The 21,364-nt window shown below is 35.6% G+C and overlaps 1 protein-coding gene across 21 annotated transcripts in view; it reads right to left on the reverse strand.

Moving 5' to 3' along the window:
- The window catches only part of LOC141399446 (smoothelin-like protein 2), a 130,466-nt gene that overhangs the window by 19,768 nt on the left and 89,334 nt on the right, over positions 1-21,364 (reverse strand). For 14 of the 21 annotated variants that reach the window (XR_012411844.1, XM_073978194.1, XM_073978191.1 and 11 more), the window contains one exon: positions 191-304. Coding sequence is in view for 14 of the 21 variants with exons in the window: in XM_073978194.1 (XP_073834295.1) it covers positions 191-304 (114 nt within the window). In the remaining 7 variants the exon portion in view is untranslated. Of the gene's footprint in view, positions 1-190; positions 305-3,694; positions 3,728-3,764; positions 3,929-19,043; positions 19,725-21,364 lie in introns of those variants that run through there. The other 7 variants (XM_073978202.1, XM_073978196.1, XM_073978200.1 and 4 more) reach the window with 5 other exon arrangements.

Consider the following 21,364-nt stretch of genomic DNA (forward strand, 5'->3'; position numbering starts at 1 on the left):
GGAGGTTTTAAATGGTGTTAATAAAGCAATCAATCAAAAAGAAAAATGTTGTAATAACTGTAAAAATCGTTATTGTTATGGGTCTTTAAAGACCATCATCACTTTTTTTATGTGTCATGTAAAGAGATTACAAATTTCATAGATGGTGTGAATGTGTTTCATCTGAGGTGTGAATGTGTTCAATACTCACCAATTGTTTTAGAATTTCTTCGTCCCAGATCTCCTCGATATCACAAGTTGTCTCTATAACTGGTGAAGAAGAGCTTCCCGATTTAATGGATTTCGTTACACGTGTTGTTTTTACCTAGAAGTAAAGAAGGAAATTTGACAAATAAGTAAAATCATCAAAATGTTCAAGACTCTAAATTAGGAAATAATTTAATTGAAAAATGTATGGTTATTGTAATCATGTTGTGAAAAAAGAAATAGTTAATATATGTGATTACTAGACAGCAGAATTTGCGTATTTTTAAAAATTCAAAAATAATAATCCACCAGAAGACGTGTGTCAACGATGCCTTAAATTTTATCCAAATTTTATGAAATTACAAAAATAGCATAATATAGTACGGTTCTCCCCTGGAAATAGTGCTATTGTAAAATCAAAATTTGCAGATATAAAGTACTTTTGAAGCTATTTTCTTATCAAGTCAACCTAGTGTCTTGTCCAGATTCATTTCTCAATAAATGAAAATGTGTATGTATTGAGAAATGAATCTAGACAAGACACTAGGTTGACTTGATAAGAAAAAGGCTTCAAAAATACTTCATATCTGCAAATTTGCAATAATGGTTGTATAAATAGAAGTTATCAGTTATGTCTTCTAGCCATTCACATCCGATACACAGAAAAAAAGTTTAGCCATTTGATAAAAAATTCAAAGATTCAATAAAAAATTTATCGATTTTCCGTCATATTGACAAAATTCGATCAAATGTATTTGATCACAAAGTAAAAATACAACTGATAAAATATTTCACACACAAACAAAGAAGAGCGATTGGAGAGAGAGAGACATTTTGACAGTTCTTTTACTAAGAGTTTGCAAATTCTTGCTGGACAAATTTCTTCTAGCAAGAACTTGTAACTCTTCTTCTTCCTGAAAACAACCAATCATCTGTTTTTAATTTTTCGTTGATTTATGTTTGTGAAAATTAAAAACAATTTTATTGCGGAAATAGCAACTCTAATTGTATTAATTTTTTTTTAGAACAAAGTTGCAATGTGAACAAAATCCATTTTTGGGTCATTTTCATTTTTATTTTTAATAACATACAACATGTTTGCTTCGTTTGGTTCCTTCATTGGCAAACAAATTGTTCTGTTTTGGTAAGTCAGCTGATTGCTTGCCGGTTTTTGCTGGGAAGGTGTATTAATACTTTTTACAATTTTCTTGCAAAAGAGAATAAAAACACCTTGCTCTCTGAGAAAGTTCTTGCTGAACAATTCTTGCTGGAAAAGTAACCAGACAGACTTACTATTAGGAGATCCAAAGTGTTGACCAAATCGGTTCCATAAGTCCATATTTACATTAGGCGATTTTCCTTGCGGCAATTGTCAGTTTGTAGGTGAGAGAGGGTGTTGATAGGCAAAGGGTTACCATATGCCTCACCCCTTCTTCCTCAAAATTGACAATTGCCGCAAGGAAAATTGCCTAATGTAAATATGAACTAAGGTTGGACAAAATATTACGAAGGCCATATATTGGAATGTATTGGCTGCTCAGTTCGTTATTGTGCACTCCAGCCACTAAACATGTTGACGTAGGAGTTTTACAGCTTTCGGGTCATTTTCTCAGGAAGTATGGACTTGTCCCTCAAAAAACTTGTACAATCGTAAAGGAACCTCGAGTACAACCTGTTGCAAGACAAAAACCAAGACGATTCGAGAGGAGGCCTTAAACGGCACTTTTCCGAAATTTTGTGTGGGAAGCACCCAAAGGAATGGTCCGATATAGATAGTCCATATCCTATGACTGGTAGAAATACCACGATGTGAAAAGTAGAGTTGTGTAGTTACGGAACGAACTAGCTCCTAGGAACTATTCCGAACGAGAAACTATATCGAGCTCTTGCATTCTTTTTAGAGTTGTGCCAAAGGAACTTTGTATAGGGAACTATCTAGTTCACTTGGCAGTTCCAATGACCCACATTTTTTGTTTTTACTAACTGCGTATACTTAATATCACGCGTTACATTTCATGATGTTACTCATACGTTTTGGAACTAGTACAAGGAACTAGGAAATAGATTTCCCCACACTAGTTCTTTTAATTCTACACTTACTTCGATTTTCTTCGTTCGTTTCGTTCATTATTCGGGTGATGTCACATTGTTAACTAAACGTAAATCACATCCACGTTATATCGCAGCAATTTATTTATTTGTATGTCAATACATCCACCAAACGATGAAAAAACGATAAAAGAGAAAGATTCGTTGAACTATTTCGATCTCGGAAATATATACATAAATTGAATGAAACAAACAGCACGATGAAAGAGAAAAGCTCACTGAACTATATCGATCTCAGAACTATTTGGAACTATGGAACTGTATAGAGGAATTAGATCCTTTTGGGAAAAATAACTAGAAAGATCAATCCGCTCCGTGAACTAGACTGCACAACTATGAGAAAATGTTTTCTAAACTCTCGAAACACAAAATCCCAAATTACAACTAATGTGGTGAGCAATTGTGGCCAAGACCCTCAAAATAACATAAATCGGCGCGTTGCTTTATATTGCACCACAAGATCCCAATCATTTAGGTTGGTCACAGTAGGATTTTTGACTTTTATGTCAGGAAGCATGAAGTTGCCCACGAAAAAATATATCTTTGAAGTCAGAATCACAAAGACTACCATCACTTAAGCGAAAATTTTTAACATTTGTGAGGAAGCTACCGGCATGAGTTTTCCGATATAGTCCTATTTCGAACTTGATTTAAGTTTGAGACAAATGTTGTGATGTGCAACGATTAGACCGATGTCAGTCACTCCTTTCTATATCTACCGTACCATGCTTATCAGCCACTTTACTTGGCCATAGAAGATTTTTTTAATTTTAAACAGGACCGCAAGGAGTCGCTTCTGTAAACGTTTCACCAACATCCTGCAATAGTTTCTAAGCTGCTTAAGCGAACAGTTTTGAACTTTTGTGAGGTAGTTACTCGAAGATGTTGTTTGATATATACCCTATTCGAACTTGATGTTCGTTTGGAAGACATCTAAATTTAATTGATGCCGGCAGGGTTTTAAGAGTTTTTAGGTCATTACCCCCCAAAAATAATTTACATTCGTAATAGGTTCAGCCAAAGTTATATCTTTTACTCACAGTGAGCGTAAAGTGCATTGAAATTTACGCTCACTCAGAGCGAAGTGCACGCAGAGAAGATATATTGTAGGAGCAATCATATTCTAAGAACAAAATAGTGTTTATTAAAAATCTGAAAATATATATTGTTGTTTCAACCATATATTTTTTATCAGGAAACATAATGACACAAAATATATTGTTGCACCAACAATACACATTTTCAGAATTTTAAAATACACTATTTTGTTCTTAGAATATGATTGTTATTATAATTTAAATAAATCGGTTAACATTAACCGATAGCCATAAAATTTCTTATTTAATATTTTGGGATAAAATGGACCTTAAAAAGAACTTTTTTTCTTCTTTTGGCTTACCCTATTGCACATATTCCAAATTCACATCATAAACCATTAATTTTCAATAAATGCCACTTGGCTTATTTACCTATTTATCAACAAAATTAGCAATTTCTTCACGCTAAGGTGGTTTTATAAGTGTTGTTTTATTTATATCTTTATAATTCAAATAATTTTTAAAAATATTTGCAATAAATTTTTTCACACCCACTTTAGCTATCTAGCCCGCCGTAAATCCCCTAACTAATGAATGGACGTGGCCTATTACAAATGCAAACATACAATTTTTCACAATTTTCAAAACTATTTCCCAATATGGCCAGACGATTTAGACATTGTATAAAAACCCAAGAGAGCGGGTGTGTGTGTCTGTGTAGCCAAGAATGGCATGTATTTGTGGGCGAATTCTTAAAATAGCCTTTCATCTTGAAAAGTGACGTAGATATTCTCGCTGTTGTTAAATATGAATTGTGATTCGAGGAGGAGGAGGAGGACGGAGGACGAGTATAGGAAATGTTGCCGATCTTTGCCAAATTTTCAAATGTTCTTCTTTTTCGATTTTTCTATTCAACTATTAAAGGAAAACAACTAATTTCACTAGGCAATCGATCAAGAGACTGGCTGAGGAGACGACTGACTGGCTTATTGACCACAAAGCGTTAACAAATTGTGGCATGTTGTCGTTGGCGGTCTAAGTGTCACCGTTGATGATCGTGGCGTTGTGTTTTTTTCTGGTGGCCAACCAAGAGGTGTAAATTTAAAATTAAACGGATTTCAATGCGTCAAATTAGTTTTGTTTTCGTTTTTTACGTTTGTGTTTTTGGTTTACCGACATTGCATTTTCTTTTTCGATTTTTTTCTTTTGTTTTCATTCTCAACATGAGGCAGTCTGTGAGTGATTAATTGTTGGCCGATAGATAGGCTAATGTATTTTCGTTTCGTTTGATTTCTTTCCGGTTCCTTAATTTTTGGTGATGGGGCATTTTAAATGCTTTGTGGTGTTGTTGTTGTTCTTGCTGTTTTCTCTTTTTTGTTCAATGGACAATTAATGTCCATTAAAAATATTGTTATAAAACGCAGTTGCCATTACCTTTTTTTGTGCCAGTCATGTTTTAACACAATATATGAAAACGTGGGATGTGAAGTCCACGTTATAGACAGACATGCATCTATATGTATGCATATGGATATTTGAATGGTCACATAAATGGCGCAATTTGCTGCACTTGTGCAAATATTTCTGATCCATAATACGTCGCAGAAAAACAAATGGGACTGTAAAGGAAATCTTGTTCGATCATTCATCATGTTTATAATCCGCTCAATGCTTAGCTGCATTATCTTTCCGCTTTTTTCAATCGAAATTGAAAATTGTTAAAATTTCTTACGAATTTCATATTTTGGGGAAAAATGAAACGAAATATTTGTTTACTTTTGACCAATGCAAGGGAAATAATTGTCAACAAAACATATGCCCATATATTGCATATACACCCACAGAAAAACAAGAAAGTATCAGCCAACTGTGCCGACAGAGATATACTCTCAGCCTCGGACTTAAAGAAAAGAAGCACATACAATAGTTCTGTAGTGCGATTCTCTAAAATAATTTTGAATTATTGACAAAAACGGTAACTTTAAAACGCAAAATTATGAAAAGTTCAAATAAAAGTTAACAACACACTTGCTATCGGTAAAACCTTACGACTACTTTTTATTCGTCACCAACTTACCGAAAATATCGTTAATTACCGAAATTATAAGCATTTTAAAGTTACCGATTTTTGTCGGTAATTCAGAAAATGTGTTAGAGAATCGTACTACTGACGTCTGTAAGAATTTTTGAGTTTTTGGGCCAGTTTCTCAGGAAGTATGGTTTTAGCCCCCGAAAAATTGTACCGTATTAACTATAGGGCCGCATACACAAGATGTTGCCAAAACTTTAAAAACGATCCCGAGCGAGTCCATAACCTGCACTCTTTCTAGTTGATACATTGGAGAATCGCACTACTGACGTCTATTGGGATTTTTGAATTTTGGGTTAGTTTCTCAGGAAGTATGGTTTTTGCCCCGAAAAATTGTACCGTATTATCTATAGGGCCGCATACACAAGATGTTGCCAAAACTTTAAAAACGATCCCATACGAGTCCTCAAACTGCACTCTTTCTAGTGTGATCCTAGTAGTTTATAGAGTGGTCCGATGTAGTCGATATTCACACTTAATTCGAGGTTCTAAGAAATAATACGATCTACAACGTTTGGACTAAATCCGTTTCTCTCTGCAAGGGTTATCTTACCCAATTTAGTTGGTATTATTATCGCAGGTCGAAAAAATGTGACCTCTAACAGGTCCTGCAAAAGAACTTTTTGGAAAAAAATTAAAACGATCCGAAACAAGCTGTTAATCTGCACTTTTCTCTAATTTGTGGGACAGGTACCCGAAGGACGGGACCGATATAGTCAATATTCCAATCTGATGCATGACTAGATGAAATAATACGATGTGCAACGTTTGGACTAATCAGAACCTCCCTGCGAGAGTTATCTTGCGGATTTGCCATTTTATTTGCCCAGCAATAAAAATACTAACTACTTACAAAACTCCCTACTAACCCATTATTTTAACGAAGCCATATTCTGCGACGGACGCACACACGTCGGACGTACACGCTCTGTGCCATCGTACTCATAACTTACCCCATGTTTTTATACCCTCAGCATTTATGCTAACGAGGGTATATACACTTTCATACGGGCAAAATGTGCATTATCGAAATAATGGTTTTAGACCCTAAGTATGTTTGGACGAAATGTGTTTCAAACAATTTGGAGTCGATTGAGCAATGTCCGTCCGTCTGTCTATCTGGCTGGAGCGCACGATAACTCTCGAACAGGTGAACCGATTCGGTTCAAATTTTGATTTCGTAATATTTTGCCCAAACTTAGTTTAAGTTCGAAGATGGGCTATATCGGTCCACTCCTTCCGGTACCTCCTCCACAAAAGTTCGAAAATGTTCGGAAAATTTGCGCGCACGATAACTCTTGAAAGGAGTAACCGATTTGGTCCATGCTTTGCCCATCGTAAAATGTGTACCAGACTTAGACAATGTTTCAATATAGACTCAATCGGCCCACTCCACACAAAATTTCGGAAAAGTTGAGTTTAGGGCCATCTCAAGAATCGCTCTGGTTTTTGTTTTAGCAACTTGTATTCACTGCCCTCCATACGACGGTACCAGTTTAATTAGGGGCAAGTTCATACTTCCCGAGAAAATAGCCTGAAAGTTGCAACAAAACACCTACATATGACACCGTGTGAGGTGGTTGGAGCGCAAGATAACTCTAGAATGAATCTGCCTATTCGGTCCAAAAGTTGGCCTTAGAAATATTTTGTCCAAACATTGTTTACGTTTGAAGATAAGCCATATCGGTCCCCATCTTCAGGTACCACCCCCACAAAATTTCAAAAATGTTCGGAAATTTGTTTATACCGTAACTCTTCAAGGGAGTGGCCGAATTGGTCCATACTTTACACATCCTAATATATCTACCAGATATAGATCAGGTTCAAATATGGACTATATTTGTCCACTCCATCCGGTACCTCCTACAGAAAAATATCGGATAAGTTCACTTTAAGACCTGCTATCGAATCACTTTGATTTTTGTTGAAGCAGCTTGCATTCGCTGCCTCAATTACGATGGTAAACGTTTTTTCAGGGGCAAGTCCATACTTCTTGAGCAAACATCCCGAAGGGTGTAAAAACCCCCCACCATATGTAGTGGCTGGACATCCACTTCCATAATGGTCAATGTAGATCTATTCCTTTTAGTATCTCCTCCGCAAAACTTTTGACCTCTAATCCTAATCAAAATTTTTGTCGGTTCAAATTCCTACAAGTTTTAAAAACCCCTAAATACATACGTTTTTTTTTGGAAAAAATTGTTTCAATATATACAGGCTGAGGGTATACTTTTTTACTTGTTGTAACTATTTTTTTTTCGTTCGTCTATATTCGTAGTAATTTGGGAATCCATAGCTCGGCCCCTTGATGGCATACAGACCTAATTCTTCGTAGACACGTTCTATATATAGTTAAGAATTCCTCATTCAAAAACCAGCGTACCAAATTTGCGCTAAGGCGAGTAAATCGATCTACAAAATTTGACAATTCGTGTGAGAACAATAAAATTGTTTACAAAAACAGGGGGTTAGTAATGAGTAATATAAGTAGTTATTTTTATTTATATTACTTTGTAATGGGTTACATAATGACTAACGAATCCGAATTTTTGCTGGGTGGTGCCGTCAAGGTTTCTTGGAACTTTTTGGCCATTATCTCAGGAAGTATGGATTTGCCCCCCATTGTAAAGGGGGCCGCAAGGACAACCTGTTGAAAAAATTACAAAACGATCCGAGGGGATGTCTTAAACTTCACTTTTTTCGAATTTTGTGTGGGAGGTACCCGAAGGAGTGGACCGATGTAGTCTATATGTAATTTATATGTATGTAAAATCTAATAAGGGATACGATGAGTATGCTAAAGATCCAAACTAATGAATATCTTGTCGAAGAGAATACCCTGCGACCAATCGTTGAGGATATATGGAATGTCCTCCAGCAGCAATAAAATATTCGATTTTAGACCTTCATACCAAAATTTGATTAGTCGATAGTTGCTTGTTAATTTCGGAATTGTTATCAAACATTAAAAATAAAAAATAAATTCCTACTAGTCTGGCAAATTTTGAGGAAAAATTCGAAATCTGATTTTTAATTTCTTCTACTTTTGTTTATTTTATTTTCATGTTAGTATTTATTTACTTTTTTTGTATAAGTAGCAACAATTATTGTTCATGCTTTCCAAATGTTATTTTTAGAAACCGAATATTTTCGGTAAGAACAATTTTTTTTTTGCTGAATTTGTTAAATATTTTCTTCAATACCACTCACTCTACCTGCTGATGCACGTGTGTTAATGTTTATTTAAGTACACAAGAACATATACAAAAACATACAATTGATGTACGTATTCATGTATGTATGGGCAGATCTTCTACTATATAATTGGATATATGTGCCCTCATCTGAAAATAGGTATATTTAGTGTGTGTATACAAAACAGCTAGGAGTGCATTGCAACGCAGCTTGGTGGCATCTTTGCCATACCTCTAGCATACCTCTAGCCTATTTGCAGCATACATCTATGTACGTATGTACGCAATAAGTGAAGTGAATACAACACATTCAAGTGTATACTCACTTGAAAATCAAAATTAAACACACCAAAAAAATTAAAAAAAAAATTAGAATAAATTTGTAATCATTGCAAGTCTATATTTTTAGAAAGCTATTTAGGGCTTCTCCGAATTGAAGCAAATAAAAAATGCATTTTCTACTGTGCTCCGTTTCGTTTTTTTTTCGAATTCTGGCGGCTAGTTGTTGTTATTTTTAAAATTTTACAATTTGCATTGCACAACTTCCTAATTTTTTTTTCGAACAAAAAAGCTACAAAGTTTTTGTGGCAATCGCAGAGCATTAGAAATATTTTTGAAGTTATTTTTGTGTGTGCTCACTTTGGTTTGGTTCCGTTCTGTTTTCCTGTGTTTTTGTGTGAAATTTTCTTCTTCGTTTATGCACAATGGCTAAACGAATTTTCTTTTTTGCTAAATCCTCCAAATGACGTCGACGGAATAATTCAAGGAAATTTATTTTATTGGATGAGATATAAAAAAATATAGTATTTTCATTTAATAATTATAGATAAACAAAGAAGCAGAAGAAAGCGAATGATAAGATGTTGGCTTTTAGCCAAAAATTATAATGGAAGAAATTGATTTTATTTTAGGGCGATGATGGTGTGCCGAAAGAAAAGAAAAATAAAACATTATAAATATTTACATATTTTGTGATTAAAAAAATTAGTATATTTTTTCTATAAAGAAAAAAATTGAAAACATGCGAATGCTTTAGGAAGAGGCGCCCTCGAGTTTTGTTTGTGAAAAAGCAAACATTGTCATGGGAAAAGTCATGTTTTCTTTCCTGCGCAGGCATGTTTTCGGTTTTTTATTAAATTTTTATTGATAAATTAAATTGGGCATATATGTTTATCTTTTCCATATATGTATATATTATATGTACATTATTATAACCAGAAGTAAATCCATTAATAGGTTTCCTGTTTTTTTCCATGTACGAAATTATAAAATAACAAGTAAAAAATATCAGTCGGCTTTGCCGACAGAGATATACCCTCAGCCTGTGTGGATTGAACTACTTTTTTCCCAAAAAAACCTATGTATTTAGGGGGGTTTTCAAAATTTTGGGCGTATGAACCGACAAAAGTATGGATAGGATTAAAGCTCAAAAATTTGCGGGGATAACTATAGATAGGGCTTTTTTTTAACAAAACACGAAAAACATAATATTGCTGTAAACAGGGCCACTAGGAATACCATCGGTAAAAATGTTCAAAGGATCCTCCAACAGAACCTTAACCACACAAAAATGTTGAACATTTGTGTGGGTAGTACCACAAGGATTGGACAGATAGGGCCCAAATTTTAACATAAACTATGTTTCGACAATATTTAGAGATCCAAAGTTTGGACCAAATCGGTTGCTAAGTCTATGAGAAAGCGCGCGTACAATTTTAGCGAATATTTTCGAACTTTTGTGGGGGAGGTACCGGAAGGAGTGGACCTATAAGCACCACCTTCGAATATCTAAAGTGTGGACGAACGCAGTATTCGGTTCGAGCTCTCCAGCCACTGCATATGGTGCCATAGGGGTTTTTTAGAACTTTCGGGCTGTTTTCTCAAGAAGTATGGATTTGCCCTGAAAAAACTTTTACTGTCGTAATTGAGGCAGCGAATGCAAATTGCTTCAACAACAACTAAAGTGAACCGAGAGCAGGTCTTAAAAAGAATTTATCCAACATTTTGTGTGGTAGATACCCGAAGGAGTGGACAAATATAGTCCATATTCGAACCTGATCTATATCTGGTAGATATATTAGAATGTGTAAAGTATGGACCAAATCGGTCACTCCCATCAAGAGTTATCGTGCGAACAATTTTTCCGAACATTTTTGATCGTTTGGGGGAGTGGACCGAACTTAAACTAAGTTTGCACAAAATATTAAGAAGGCAACATTTTGGAACGAATCGGCAGATCTGTTCTAGAGCTATCTTGCGCTCCAACCACTACACACGGTGTCATAGAGGTTTTTTTTAACGTTCAGGCTATTTTCTCAGTAAGTATAAACTTGCCCCGGATGAAACTTATAGCGTCGTATGGGGGACAGTAAATACAAGTTGCTACAATAAATATCAAAGCGCTTCGAGACAGGTCCTAAACTGAATTTTTCCGAAATTTTGTGTGGTAGGTACACGAAGGAGTGGACCGATTGAGTCCATATTGGAACCTCATCTAAGTCCGGTATAAATTTTACGATGTGTAAAGTATGGACCAAATCGGTTACTTCCTTTAAGGGTTATCGTGCGCAAAAATATTCTGAACATTTCCGAACTTTTGTGGGGGAGGTACCGGAAGGAGTGGACCGATATTATATATTACGAAATATTGCGAAAGACAAATTTTGGACCGAATCGGTTGATCCGTTCGAGAGTTATCGTACGCTCCAGCCAGCCAGACGGACGGACGGACATGGCTAATTCAACTCCAAATTGTCTGAAACACATTTCGTCCAAACATACTTGCGGTCTAAAACCATTATTTCGATGAGGCACATTTTGCCCGTATGAAAGTGTATATACCCTTGTTAGCATAAATGCTGAGGGTATAAAAACATGAACATGATGTACTTACCCCGGAAAATCTGTTGCAAAACATTTCAAATTTTTTTGGCTAAAACGATGCGCACGGTAACTCTTGAGGGGAGTAACCGTTTTGGTCAATACTTTTCACAGCGAAATATTTCTACAAGTCATAGATCGTAGAAATTTCGGAATTTCGGAAAAGTGCAGTTTAAGAGCTGCTCTCGAATCCCTTTGATTTTTGTTATAACAACTTGTATTCGCTGCCCCCATTACAACGGTACGAGTTTTTTCAGGGGCATGTCCATACTTCCTAAGAAAATGACCCGAAAGCTGTAAAAAACCCTACGGCACTTTCCGGTACCTCCCCCACAAAGTTCCAAACTTTTCGCTAAAATAGTGCCCACAATAACTCTCGAAGACAGTAACCGATTTGGTCCATACTTTGCGCAGCGAAGTATTTCTACGAGCCATAGTTCGTAGACTTGTATTCACTGCCCCCATTACAACGGTACGAGTTTTTTCAGGGGCATGTCCATAAGAAAATGACCCGAAAGTTGTAAAAAGTCATACGGCACCTTCCGGTACCTCCCCCACAAAGTTCCAAACTTTTCACTAAAATAGTCCCCACAATAACTCTAACCGATTTGGTCCATACTTTGCACATTGTAATATTTCTATGAGACATAGTTCAGTTCGAATATTGCCTATACTCGTATAAGTCCACTCCTCCAGGTATCTCCCACACAAAATTTCGGAAAATTTCAGTTTAAGGCCAGCTTGCAAATCGATTTGATTCTTTTTGCAAGCACTTGTATTCTCTTTTCCTATTAAGAAGGTAAAAGATTTTTTCAGGGGCAAGTCCATACTTCCTGAGAAAATGACCCAATGCTGTAAAAAAAAACATATGGCACCATGTGTAGTGGCTGGAGCGCACGACAACATTCGAACTGGATACGTCCTTGGTCCAAACTTTGCATATTATAATATTTTTGCGAATCTTAGATAAAGTTCGAATATGGACTTTATCGGTCCACTCCTTAGGATACCTCTGCCCACAAAAGTTCAACATTTATGTTTTAGTACAGTTTAGGATCTGTTTGAAGATCTCTAGGAAATTTTTTCCAAAGGTAGTAAACTTTTTCCAGGTGTATTTCGAATCATTTTAATTGCAATTCGAGAATTCCATTTGTAATTCGTAGTATTTTATTTGTAATTCGAGAATCCCATTTGTAATTCGAATTATTTAATTTATAATTCGATTTTATCCATTTGTGATTCGAAGTATTCCATTTAAAATTCGAATTATTCTACTTTTAATTCGAATTATTCCATTTGTAATTCAAGTTATTTTATTTGTAATTTGAATTGTTTTATCTGTAATTTTCGAATTTCAAATTAAATAATTCGAATTACAGATGGAATAATTCGAATTACAAATAGAATAGTTAGAATTTCAAATGGAATGATTCGAATTTCAAATGAAATAATTCGAATTACAAATGGTATAATTTGCATTACAAAAAATTCGAATTACAAATGGAATTCTCGAATGACAATTGAATTGCTTCGAATTACAAATGGAATAATCGAATTACAAATGAAATGTTAGGAATTACATATGGAATTTTTCGAATTATATCTGAAAACGGTTACTTGTTGTTGTATCAGTCAGTATAGGAACCTGCGTAGAAACATTGGTTTGATGCTGGGTTGGCAGCCGCTGGCCGAAACACTATGGTTTCGGGTCAATTCGGTGTGAAAAGGACGCGGTGCCGTGGGACAGGGACGTAAGCAGGGGGAGGTACAGGGAACACAAACCACCACTAATACCTAATTATTGGGGAAAGGATTTTTTGCGGTATACGATTGGATATTGACAATAAATGAAAGTTTCTGATACTTTTTTACTTGTTTTGTTAGCCGAAATACCAAATAAAAACGCCAACCATCTCTAAAACTTAAAATATTTTCAAAGGAAATTAAGATTTAACTTATATTTAAAAAAAATAAATTTCCTGTAGACAATAGATAAATAATCCAAGTTGATTTTGTAAAACGCTCCGTTCTTTGGAATAAACTGGTCATTTATTATTTTAATCGAACGCAATTTCAATATGGCTCAATTATTTATATATTAGTAGGTAATTTGATATGCTATTTCACTACAACAATCTCACAATTCAATGCCCTCGGAGACATTGTTTGCAGTTGAAGGGATTCAGTGGGTAACATCATCTAGGGGGAAAATTCTTTTGGTGGTAAATATCGGCGTTATATTGGTACTACTACTACTTTAGTTTGAGTTAGAGAGTGCAAGCAAGTGCCAACACTGAAATTTTATGGTCGGTTTCTAGCCAATTCGAACCCAAATTCTTTCGAAATCTAACCAAATCCTGGTTTTTGAAAAATATTCAAACTCAAATTTTCTATAATAGCAGGTAATTCGAGTTTTATATTGGATAGCCTTAGAGAAACAGGCCTCAAAATGTTTATGACTAGCAAAAATACTCATTACAAAACCCCCTACTAACCCATTACTTTAACAATGGCATGTCGCTTGAAATAGGTAGTTATTTTTGGCCACTTAAATAAGTAGTTTCTAAAAGTCGTGATTACTTATTTAACTACATATTTAAGTGATCCAAAAGTAACTACTTATTTCGAGTGGCATGCCATTGTTAAAGTAATGGGTTAGTAAAGGGTTTTGTAATGAGTATTTTTGCTGGGTCGTAATACTATTTTCTGTGAAATTTTCCACAAATTTTGGGTTATTGCCGGTGGATGAAGAACTGTAGACTGATTCGATTTTTCATACAATTCCACTGCGGTGTGCGAAATAGAATTACATACATATTTATGTATGTATGTTTATCTCAACATAATAGGTATGTATGTTTATTCTAGATGAAGATCTATGCAATAGACACCTCTTTATTATCGTGATGAAACACCGTGCACATGAAACAAATTTTCCTAAACAATTTACCGCTCTCGTGCGTACTTATATCTGTCTGTCCATCTGTCTGGTTTTTGCTATTTACTTTCAATTTTGTGATTTTTTCCGAAATTTCGATTTCAAACAAAAAAGAAAATGCCTGATGTTGTATACAAGTTTGTTGTCTCTGTGTATCCAATAAATTTGTTAAAAATAGTGAACAAATGTTCTATTTTCGTAGCTTGGTTGGTTGATTGGTTGAGTGAGTTTTTCTCTTCATCGTGTGTATTTTGTGATGATTTTTTATTATTTATTTTTTTCGATTTATTTGTTTAATTTGTGTATTTTCTTATTTTGATTTGGCGTAAATTTGTTATCTTCTGTAAAAAAGAAAACATAAAGAAAACAAAAAAGCTGACAAGATCAAGAAAAACACACACACTAAAGAAGGAAGAGGAAGAACTCATAAGAATGAAAAATGTCAGGTGTAATTCTCGACATAAATTTCAAAAGCGATAAACGAATGGTCGCCGTTGTGGGATGAATGGTGTGCCATCATCGCGAAAGACATTTGGTTCAAATAGATGAAAATTCGGTCAGTGTTGCCATTTTGAATTTTTTAGTTTTCTACCAAAATCAAGAAATAAAAAGGACAATTTTATTTTTAAGAATATCTGTATTTATCATTTGAGTACTCTTTCGAGGAAATTTTTGCTCAAAAAAGTCGATTAACAAAAAATTGACATGAATCCAACTATTGACATGAATCTTGTAGGATTCGTTTTCTAGCCACAACAATGAAGTGGTAATTTTTTTTCATCGATTGGACCATAATTGCAGTCTCTAGAGAATTTTCGCAGAAATGCACCTTGGGCCCCTTCAATACAAATTACTATGGAGACAAACATCGCTCAGATGGCACGGGTTAATGTAAACCGATAGCTATAAAATGTCATATATAAGGTTTTTGGATCAAAAGGAAAAAAATTGGAAGCAGGCATTTAAAAAAGTTATGTTATGTTAATCCTAATATTAATATACACTTTAGCACAATCAAACATGTGTTTAATCGAAATAATGGTTTTAGACCCCAAGTTTGGACGAAATCCATTTCAGACACTTCGGATCGATTTAGCCAATTCGTTCGTCTGTTTGTCAACGTATAGGATACAGCGCACAATAACTCTCGAACAGATCACAAAGTTTTCCAAAATTGTCATCGGATTTTTGCATATTTTTGACATTTTAACCAATTGTAACTACGTTATTATATAGAATTATATCGTTTCAATTATGTAAATTCGATGACATATTGAAAATAATACGTAGAAAGCTCCAGGTTCTATTGTTTAATAAATGAATTATTTGCATTATACTTTTCAAAAATCTTTGCAAAAATCCGATGCCTACACCACAAAAGTTAAAAATTCCTTATGACAGTTACCGATTTGGTCCAAGATTTGCTCTTGGTAATATTTCTTCCAGACATATTTCAGGTTCGAATATGGACTATATCGTTCCACTCCTTCAAGTTACTCCCACATAACATTTCGATTTTTTTTGCGAAAGTGCAGTTTAAGGGAAGTTATCCGATTGTTTTGATTTTTATACCATCAGCATTTATACTAACGATGGTATATACACTTTCATACGTGCAAAATGTGCCTCATCGAAATAATGGTTTTAGACCCCAAGTATGTTTGGACGAAATGTGTTGCGGATAATTTGGAGTTGATATAGCCATGTCCATCCATATGTATGTCTATCTGTCTGGCTGGCTGGAGCGCACGATAACTCTCGAACGGATCAACTGATTCGCTCCACAATTTGGCTTTCGTAATATTTTATCCAAACTTAGTTTATGTTCAAAGATGGGATATATCGGTCCACTCCTTCCGGTACCTCCCCCACAAAAGTTCGGAGTTCGGAAAATGTGTGCGCACGATAACTCTTAAAGGAAAACCGATATGGTCCATAAATATCTACCAGGCTTAGATGAAGTTACAATAGGGACTCAATCGGTCCACTCTCACACAAAATTTCGGAAAAGTTCAGTTTAGGACCTGGTCTCGAATCGCTTTGATTTTTGTTGTAGCAACTTGTATTCGCTGCCCCCCATACGACGCTATAAGTTTCATCAGGGGCAAGTCCATACTTCCTGAGAAAATAGCCTGTAAGGTAAAAAACCCCTATGACACCGTGTGTAGTGGTTGAAGCGCAAGATAACTCTCGAACGGATCTGCCGATTCGGTCCAAAATTTGGCTTTCGTAATATTTTGTCCAAAATTTGTTTAAGTTCGAAGATGAGTTATATCGGTCCACTTCTTCCGGTACCTCCCCCACAAAAGTTCGGAAATGTTCGGAAAATTTGCACGCTCGATAACTCTTGAAGGAAGTAACCGATTTGGTCCATACTTTGCACATCGTGAAATTTCTACCAGACTTAGATGAGGTTCCAATATAGACTCAATCGGTATACTCCTTCGGGTACCTCCCCCACAAAACTTCGGAGTTCGGAAAATGTATGCGCACGATAACTCTTAAAGGAAAACCGATATGGTCCATAAATATCTACCAGACTTAGATGAGGTTCCAATATAGACTCAATCGGTAAACTCCTTCGGGTACCTCCCCCACAAAACTTCGGAGTTCGGAAAATGTATGCGCACGATAACTCTTAAAGGAAAACCGATATGGTCCATAAATATCTACCAGGCTTAGATGAAGTTACAATATGGACTCAATCGGTCCACTCTCACACAAAATTTCGGAAAAGTTCAGTTTAGGACCTGCTCTTGAATCGCCTTGGTTTTTGTTGTAACCACTCACTGTCCCCCATACGAAGGTACAAGTTTCATCAGGGGCAAGTCCATACTTCCTGAGAAAATAGCCTGAAAGTTGAAAAAACCCCTATGAAGCCATGTGTAGTGGTTGGAGCGCAACATAATTCTCGAACGTATATGCCGATTCCGTCCAAATTTGGCCTTCGTAATATTGTATCCAAACTTAGTTTAAGTTCGAAGATAAGCCATATCGGGCCACTCCTTCAGGTACCTCCCCCACAAAAGTTCAAAAATGTTCGGAAAAATTGTGCCATGATAACTCTTGAAGAGAGTGGCCGATTTGGTCCATACTTTACACATCCTAATATATCTACCAGATATCGATCAGGTCCGAATATGGAGTATATTTGTCCACTCCATCCGGTACGTCCCACACAAAATTTCGGAAAGGTTCACTTTAAGACCTGCTATCAAATCATTTTGATTTTTGTTCAAGCAACTTACATTAGCTGCATCAATAACGATGGTAAAAGTTTTTTCAGGGGCAAGTCGATACTTCTTGAGAAAACAGCCCGAAAGGTATGGCACCCCCATGGTATATGTCGGTCCATTCCTTTAAGTACCTCTTCCGCAAAACTTTTGAACTTTAATCCTAATCAACATTTTTGTCGGTTTATACGCCTAAAAATTTTGAAACTCACAAAATTTGGTGTTTGGACGAAATCCGTTTCATATAATTTGGAGTCGATTTAGCCAAGTTCATCCATATGTATGTCTGCCGATTGAGTCCAAAAGTTGGCCTTTGTAACCAAGCTTAGTTTAAGTTCGAAGATGAGCCAAATCGGTCCATTCCTTCAGGTACCTCTCCATACATTGCATCTGTTCACAGATGAAAGTCTCAGTTCAGACTGTCCTCAAAGCCGACTGATAATTTTTGTTAGTTTATTTTACAGTTTCTTAAGGACAACAATTCTCCCAACCTATCAATAAATGAGCTCTGTAAATATATGACTATTTCTTTCTCCAGAAATTCGCAAAATTTTGGGAATTTTCCCAAATAGGAAAAAACATTCGTATTTAGGAGCACGCCAAGACCAATTCAGCTTTCCGATTGTTCATGTTTCAATAAAATACCCTCTCCAAACACTGGTAACGGAGAAAATCAAAACTACTTTTCATGTGCTTCATAATTCAGCATTTTATCAATAACAATTCCCTTCTGTCGGTTTAAAAAAAGTTATTTATTAAAAAAGTTTTAGGACAGAGAAGCCATTCGACAGTCGATACGTCTGAAGAGCTGCTTAACCAACAGCGAAACCAGGTAACGTAATTTGGTGACTGTGTGGGTTCGAGTCCTTGGCTTTCCTTTTTCACTTGCAAAAAATTTCCGATCATTAAGCTTAACTCTAAACGAGAAAATTAATAAAATTGTTTTTACTGTTTTCGACCAAAAATATTGTCTGAAAACCGCCCAAATCGGCAACACTGGAAATTTCTGCCAAGAGCGATGATGCTAATGATGATGAACGAATGAAGAATATTTTACGTATACATTGGGTTGTATCTGTAGGTTGTGTGTGGATGGACCGACCACGAATGTTGTCTGTTCTTGTTGTTTTTGCTTTTGGATGGCTGGTTGGCTGGCGGTTGATGGGCTACGTAGTATTTTCACAATTCTTGAAAAGTTTACCAAATATAGTCAAGGAAACCGAACGAGCAATTGATGTTTTTTTATAAATATAAATTTTTAAAAATTTTTTTGCGTTTGGCTATATTTAAATTTTTTACACATGTTCTTGGAGGGTTTATTATTATTTTTTGTTTTCTTTTTGAGGAAATTGTTTTTCAATTAAATTTTTCACTTACAATTATCTAATGGTTTGATGACAAAATAAAAAAAAAGTACCACCAACTTGCTTGCTTTTTTCGGATGTAACAAAGGTATGCAGGAGTAGTTTGTTCTTCTTGTTGAGTACACTTGGTATTGTTGTTAATGATGACACTTTTTTGTTGGTTCTTATTTATTCCTTCACTTTGATTTGATTTTTGCTTTGAACGACCGTTAGTTACAATGCGGTAGTTAAGGATGTTATATAAAAACTTTCTGTTTTAAAGATATTTTTTGTTTCTCATGAATTTCTATTTTTTTGTGTTTGGAATTATTTCACACACGTATTTAACACTAGCAATGCGCACATATATCTGCATATACACAAGTATATGTTTGTATATATCCATCCATCTATAAGTAAATCCGTCGTATAGTTGGTGTGTGCGTTTGCTGTGATTTCTGTTTTTTTTTTTTAAATTCTCAAAATGTTTATATTGTTGTGGAACCGTCTTCATCCGTGCTATAGAAAATAAAAATCGTCGTCGTTCACTGCACTGCTCTGCTTTACTTTGTGGTGAATATGTGTGGAGGAAGAAAAGACAAGTGATCTATTGAGCGTCTAGGTGTGTACTGAATTTTAATTTCATTTCGATTTTTCTGGGGGAATGCTGCTGCCGATGACTAACTAAACATTCACTATGTTCAGCATGTTCGACGCTAAGCGCCAAAGGAAGAGCTATGGATTTTGCCAAAAATGATCTCTCACTACTTCTCTGAGGGGAGAAGAAATTAAATTTGAGAAATATATCCGTGAATCTATAACTAAAATCTCAGAGTCGTTGTCGTTAGAGATCAAAACATATGAACAGATGTTGTTGTTGCTGTTGTTGGTTAATCTCTTGGCAATCACCTTGTGTTCTCAATATCCTTGAGCAGCAGCATTCATTAATTAGTACCATTCGTACGATGAACACTATTGGAACTATTATTAGTTAAGAGTAAAGAAAGAATTTTCTGCGTTCGATTGGCAAATGCAAACACAAATGTTCATTGAAGTTTTTTGAAAATGTTTTAAACAATTTTGCAATATGTATTTGTAAAAAATCTTATGGCATTTTGGGGGTAGGTATCAGGCAGAGCCAAAAAGCCAACTCTATACCAAAAAACTATTTCTTCTTGTATTGGAAGAACGCCACTTGGTCGGAAAATGGAGAAAAAAATAGCGTTGTAACAATGGCCACAAGAACTTCCAAGAACTTTAGTAAGATATGTGTATGATGGATATTTCAAGGTCCATACCACAGGAAGCTCCCCTAGCTTCCCTGGTTACCTTATGATTTTTTAGAGTTTTTGGGGCATATAGTCAGGAATCATCGACATTAGTCAGAATCATAAAGGCTACACTTCGATAAACTTTCGAAACAATCCTCGAACATCCCTTAAGCGAACTTTTGCAAGGGAAATACTAGAAGGATTTTTGCTTTTTTTAAGATTGAGAAAAATATTAAGATGTGCTATGGTTGAACGACTATCAGTCACAGGCCCACCAGACAGTTTAGTTGATAACCGTACGACGTTTTAGTGTCTTTATGTCAGGAATCTTGCATTTGCCCATATGCAACGTTTTATCACTGAAAACAGGACCACAAGGATTACCATCGATAAGAAAAGTTTAAAACGATCCTCGGAAAGCAACGATCCTCCACTAAAGCAAAAAGTTTGAACTTTTTTTAGGGAGGTACCCGAAGGTGTTGTATATTCCTTCTTTGGAAGAAATTTAACTATATGTAAAGTTTTGGTCAGATCGGATGCTTAATTCATAAGTTACCTGTTTCAGTTGGTGCCGGCAGTGTTATTTGGCAGCTAAGACAATCTTTTGAAACAAATGCCTAATCTATCCATAAAATTTCGTCGATGGGGGCAAGGAATGTACACGAAATGAAGAAACCGATATAGTTCATATTCGTACCTGACTCGATCTAAGTTTACACAAAATATTACTAGGTGCATCAGCCAGGCAGATGGACGGACGGATAGGGCTAATTGACTCAGCATGGTCTCCAAGGACTATATCCTTAACCAAAAGGCTGAGGGTTACAAGAAACAAGTACATAAGTATGAATCGGCTTAGCTGAGGCTACCCTCAGTCTATGGGAATTGAAACGTGTTTCCCCTAAAAATTTTGTGTTCCGGGTTTTTCAAAAATTTGGATGCATGAGTTTGCCGACAAAAATGTGGATTTGGGATTAAAGCTCAAAGGTGTTGCTGAGGAGGTGCCTGAATGAATGGACCGACATTGTCCATTTTGGAAGTGGGTCTTATTTTTAAAGTCATTCCTTTCGATATATATCGCGAC

The sequence above is a fragment of the Musca autumnalis genome, unplaced genomic scaffold (genome assembly GCF_047663935.1).
Source record: "Musca autumnalis isolate F117 unplaced genomic scaffold, ASM4766393v1 scaffold_3, whole genome shotgun sequence".
NCBI classification, from domain to species: Eukaryota; Metazoa; Arthropoda; class Insecta; order Diptera; family Muscidae; genus Musca; species Musca autumnalis.